At 45.1% G+C, this 6,000-nt stretch overlaps 1 protein-coding gene across 1 annotated transcript in view; it reads right to left on the reverse strand.

Moving 5' to 3' along the window:
- Positions 1 to 591, reverse strand: part of LAMA2 (laminin subunit alpha 2) — a 336,031-nt gene extending 335,440 nt beyond the window's left edge. Inside the window, exon 1 of the mRNA XM_033512805.1 lies at positions 397 to 591. Coding sequence (XP_033368696.1) covers positions 397 to 490 — 94 coding nt within the window. The 5' untranslated portion in view covers positions 491 to 591. The remainder of the gene's footprint in view (positions 1 to 396) is intronic.
- Positions 592 to 6,000: the final 5,409 nt, after the last annotated feature.

The following is a 6,000-nucleotide window of genomic DNA, read 5'->3' on the forward strand; positions in this document are numbered from 1 at the left end:
CCGTAACGCTTGTGTGAGCTTCGGGAGCGGGTCACGTCCTCCAGCCGTCCCGCACCTACACGGTTCCCCCTGCACGTCGGCCCACAGCGCTGCCCACCTGCGCTGCTCCGACCATGAGGCGCGTGTGGGAGGGAGCGGGAATTGCGGCAGGCGCGGTGTGCCGGGGCCGCAGCGCAGCTCCCGCAGCAGCCCCTCCTCGGCCCGGACACCGAGGTACCAGCGCTGGTGCCGCCCGCCCAGTCCCCTCTCTGCAGGCTGGGGTTCCCTTGTCACGCTCGGTGTCTGTCCCCTCGTCCCTCCCGTCACCAAAAGGACTCCCGAGCGGGTGGCGAGGTGGCCTCCCCCTCCGCGGTCCCGGCCGGGCGGGCGAGGCGCGGGCTCCCCGCTCCCCTGTACCTCTTTGCGGCGGCGGCGGCGGCGGCGACGGCGACTGGCCTCGGCTGCCGAGCGCCGCCAGCAGCAGGAGCAGCGGCAAACTTTCCCGAGCCATGGCTGCCGGGCAGCCCACTCGTCCCGCCGCGGGACGGCCGGCCGAGTGAGCCGCGGCCGCCGGGAGAGGAGAGGAGACCCCTGTGCCCCGGGCAGGGAGCAGGAGAGCAGGACACACCCCTGCCCCCCCTCACACACTCCCCGCCCCGCCGCCGGCTCCGCGGCCGCCGACCAGCGAGCGGGGCCGGTGGGCAGCCAGAAGCCCGTGGGCAGCGAGGGGCTGGAGTGCGGCCCGGGAGCAGCTCCGGGAGGCCCCCGGAGGCGCCGGGCTGGGGAACAGCGCGGACCCGGGCTCCGGGCTCCGGGCTCAGGGCTCCGGGCTCAGGGCTCCGGGCTCAGGGCTCCCGGCGGCACGTGCCTGCCCGACGGCCGCTCCCCGGAGCTGTGAAGTGTTCTCGCATGGATGTGTGCTCGCCATTTAAATTAGCCTTTATCGCGTTGTCCGACAGAGGAAAAAAAATACCTGTGCTGGAGTGGGGGGGGGGGGGGGAATAGCCTTCTGAGGGACACTTGGGAAACGAGGGTTGCGACGCAGTGAAGCACATTTTTTCCTGTCGTGCCTGGGAGTAGTATGTCAGCGCTAGCCAGGTATGGCAAGGAAAAAGTCGATATTACTGCATAAAGGAAAAATTAACCCTGCACTAATATAAAATGTGGATTAAAAACTATTGCATAGTTCTTCTGAAGAAAAATTGCTTAAAAAAAGTCTGTAGAAACCAGGCTTCGTCATGGAACAACAAGGCTGCCAACCTGTGTGAGCACACTGAGAAAGGAAGTCATGGGCTATTAGAAAGAGTGAGCTGGGCTCAAATCACAGTGTATCTGTGGCATAAAACCAAGATTGTGCTGGCAGCCCAGTTCTGACTTGGATGGTCATCTAAACAAGTCTTGTACCACTGCACTTCAAATTGAGGTTCCCTTGTAATTCACATCAAGATTAAGCACTTCTATGTATTTCCCAACATAAATACTTCAGTATCTATGTGCTCGTTACTGTAGCCAACAATGGGGATAAGCATGCGTTTGGTACAGCATCTATTTCAGCTCTCAAGACATAGCATTTTCTATTAGTAAATTTGCCTGTCACTCCAAACCCAACATTTGAGGAATGCAGAATTTTGCACATGATAGACTGTTGCATCCAGCCACACAGCCAATTTGTTTCTCTCCCTGTCATCCCTCTCCAAGCAGACTCACTCTTTCTCTTCTGATGCCCTTATCTCATCACAAAACCTCTCTTCTGAGGTTTCTCCCCGAAAAGCCTGAACTCTGCTGCTGGGAATCCTGTTACTGGACACTCATTGCTTCCATGGCCTTTGGGAAGCTGCTCTGCCAGCACAGGACACAGGACAGCAGCAAGAGTGCTCTGGTATGGCTTGGCCATTTGTCACTTGTAAGTCAATGGAAAATACTGGAGTCCTCATGCCAAGAAATGATGTATGTGTGGTCTTCTGTACTTCTTACTTACTTGAAACCCAAGTTCAAGGTTTACCGTGGTGATTTTCATCTTGTCAACTTTGTTTTGTAAGTATACATAGTCAGGGAACTGCAAGGGACAGAGAGGGAGATGATGTTTACTACTCTACCCGCAGTTTTATCAATATTTATTTAGTCTGTAAGGTGTTTCCCTACAAGCAGTAATAGTCGCTACTTTTTTCCAGCTACTTCTCCCTTTGCAATTCCCTTCATGCAAAAATTTTGACTTTGTATACTCAAAAAACAAAGCTGACAAAGTGATAAGGAATTGTGTATATGTGCAAGAGGAATAATCTAGTGAATTAAGTGCAACAGATAAACACTCCAACCCAAGTATATGACAGTAACTTGGAGAATTTAGTGCCAGTTTCATACTTAGGGATCTGACTAAATCAACATAGGTTTGATTCTAATAACACATTTATTGGTTGAATTTGGTCAAGCATAGTGGCAGCTGCTGCATAAAAGCCATACTAACATAACTTGCATATCCCCCAGCTGGAGAAATTCCTTCCAGGTCTCCAAAAGCTGCAAGTGCTGCAGATGAGTTTCAGGCAATACTCCAGAAGCAGATTGTAGAAACTGGAAGTGAGACCTGAAGGCAGGAACCTCTGCTGCTTTATGTTAAGGTCTCATCAGATCCGAGATATATGCAAAATATCTCCATGACTTGTGATCTCTATGAATTTGAGATCAAGAGCAGATTTATTGTTTTTTTTGGGGGGGGTCCCTACTTCCCCAAGCATTAATATTACGCTATTATTAAATACAACACCTGACCTTACATGAGCTTTTCTTTGAATTGGTTTACCATACTGTTGAGCCTGTGTAGTCTTTAATGTGAGGATATGTTGTGAGAACTCAGCCTAGTTTCAGTTTAGGAGCACTCCTGACATACCCAGGTACCTCATCACCTGTCAGAGCTAATACAGAGATACAAAACTTTTAATACTTTGGGGACACCAAGAGGCAAGATATGCCAGGAAGACTTCCTGACTCATTCCATGATTTTTTACATCTGAACCACAGGAAAAATTTCATAGCATAAAATGCCAAGCTGTGTCAAGAAGCAGAAAGAGCAGGCTGCTCCAGAAAGAGAAGCAAGTTAGAAGATGAAGTGGCACCACTGAGGTAGACAAGACAGTGTCCTCCTGCAGTCTCTGAATGCAGAAAAGGAAGATCTTGGGGTGATAACAAGGATCAAACAAAATTACAGATCTCCAGACAAGTTCATAGGCAGGAGATGGATCTGAGATCAAGTCTGCAAATCAGGGGCAGGATCAGTGAGGTGCAAAGTGATGCACATGTGTAGCTGCAATGTAAAACATGCAACATAAATGCAGCGTCCACTCCTTAAATGCAGGGAGAAACCAACAAAGTTTCTTCAAGCTCTTCCTCCCACTTCAAATGTGTCACCCCTGCCTGACACAAGGTTACATGGCTGTGCCAGGTCAGAAGTGGCCTTGAGCACAGGCAGGCAAACCCATAAAAGTGAGGAGACAAGGCTGCAGAGCCTGGAGCAGAGCCTGGAGCAGAGCTGCACCCTGGGCTGTAACAAGCTAGATAAGAAGTTTTTTTTGCTAAAGCAGTGGCTAAAGGGGCATTAATGGTAGTCTGTACTGAGGATGGAACTGCTGGGCTGAGAGAAGGATGTGAGTAAAATCAGATAAGGACTTTTTTGGGAACCAATATGACTTAATATTTTCATGACTTTGCATTAAAGAGAGGGATTTTAAAATCAATTCTGCTGATAAAATAGGACTGGGGAGGACCAATGTATATTTTGTAAATTTTTTGCATTTATGTATACCAATATACTTTGTGAGTTTATAGAATTTTTATTCTCACTGACTCAAACATAAAAAAAATCAGAAGATCCTAAATGCTAAAAGATCCTGAGTCATGCCAATAAGGGCTATCAGTAACAGTTATGAGAATGATCAATAAAGAATATAGCCCCAAACTCCTGGATGGAAGTCGGTGAGTCACAAGGCATTTTTGAGTCACCAGAATGATGCAGCTATGAAATAAGCAAGGAAAGCCTAGAATACATAAAGCCTAGCATCAGGGAAAATATTTCCAGTGAAGATATGAAAATTAATACTATTGCATCCCACGTAGGATATCATAGGGAATTACAATCACGCATGTTCAAGAAGAATTTATTCAGACTTAAACAGAGCAGAGCAGAGGCCTCTGGGGAAGGGAGAGCTTATCTGAGACACATAGATTAGAAGGGTTTGATTTGTTTAACCTAGGAAAATAAGATGTGAGACAGTTCTTAGCATAACAGGGATGTTAATGGATGGAATTGTCATAAAAGGAAAAGAGCGTAAGCAAGATACGGATCAGTATAGGCTGGGAAATGGAAGATGGTTTCTAATCGTAAGGTGTGGAAACAGCCTTCTGTTAGGAGAGCGGAGGGGAAAAAATAATCAATTTGAAAGTAGATCTTGGCAGATTTATGAAAGTAATTCCATTACAAACTTGCCTGCAAAAGGCAGAAGGAATGGATTTGATAACTTGTGCAACCCTATCCTGTGTTCTTAAGTGGACTGCAATCAAAGGATAAAGAAAACAAACATTAAAAATGAGCTTTAAAGGATAAAGAGAAGATTAAGATACAGAACTTAGGATGAGTTGAAATATGTGATCCACAAGAATCAAAGAATTAACCCATTTTAGGGGCAAGGTGAGACACAGTCTATGATTTGGACTCAAGTCAGGAGGAACCAGGATGTCCTCATGCCAGGGTTGTGATCACCCAAAGCAGTTGTTAGGGAAGGGGCTGACAAAAGACAAGTTAAAAGACAGACAAGGGATAAAGAAATGAGATATGTGACTAGGAATCAATATCAAAGTAGAGACCAGAATTAAAGATCAAAGTAGACAAAGGACACATGAAAAAAAGAGAGAATCTAACACTGATAGAAAACTATTCTTGTGAAGCCCTCTGTTGCCAGGGTCACCGAGTATTGTCAGTTTAAAAGCTGATGCAGATAGCTGCAGGTCAGAAAGCAGTCCTGTAAAATTAAGGGGGAAAAAAAGGAAAAATAATCAAAAGAACAGGGAGAGGATAGAATAGGCCTGGGCCTAGGTGAAAAAGAGAGGGTAACTAATAATTTGGCAAGAGAGACTGAGAAGAGAGGATGACAGCAACAGCAGTTCACTGCATGCTGAGGAGCCTACAGTCAAGAGCAGAGTTGTTACAGTTTGATGAGCTAGACATGGCATCAGGATGGAGCTCATTTCCAAATAGAGATCATTTTGTTTCAACCCCTCCCTTTTGCCTTCTTCACCACCCCTGTAATTAGTCAGATTAATTAGTACACTCAACCTACTTACTGTCATTATTTATCATTAAGTCTTATAAAAGCTAAATGCTCATCTGTTAGTACCTCTGTATTGGTACTTAAGCATAAGGAACAGAGAGGATTAATGTTCTTGCCTGATACTGGATTCTGTGGGCCATTTGGAAGTGTCACTTATTTCTGGTCTTGACTTATAATAACTTCTTTTATGCTTATGCTGCTATTTTAAGTGGCTTTTGTTTTAATTTTGATCCTGTGAAAATAGAAGAGCAGTATCAGTGACATTATGTTAATGTTTAGCTGAGAATATGAAACAGAAAACAAATAGAATTTCTCAGCCCATAATTAATTTTTACAACCAAAGTCTTTATGTATTCTCCATAAATAATATACCTGATGCAAATCCTTTTGTGGCTCTGTTTTCAGAGAATCAGATAGCTGCCAAAAAAGACTTACTGATTTTAGTAGCTACTCATTTCATTATAAAGAAACCAGAACTTAGTCTGAAATGACACATAATTGTCTCAGTTTTATAATGCATTTTAAAATACTTTCTATCATTCATTTATTTAGGAAGTCTATTGTATGCGAGAAACTCAAAATTGTTAGATCCAATTAATAAGAAAAGTTAACATTTACTAATTTTGCCCTGAAGTATAACTTTGCCTCTCATGGAATGGAAATAAAAATTATTTGGCTGAATCACCAGTGTGGGTTTTATGTT

Source organism: Parus major, chromosome 3, assembly GCF_001522545.3.
Source record: "Parus major isolate Abel chromosome 3, Parus_major1.1, whole genome shotgun sequence".
Classification (NCBI taxonomy): domain Eukaryota; kingdom Metazoa; phylum Chordata; class Aves; order Passeriformes; family Paridae; genus Parus; species Parus major.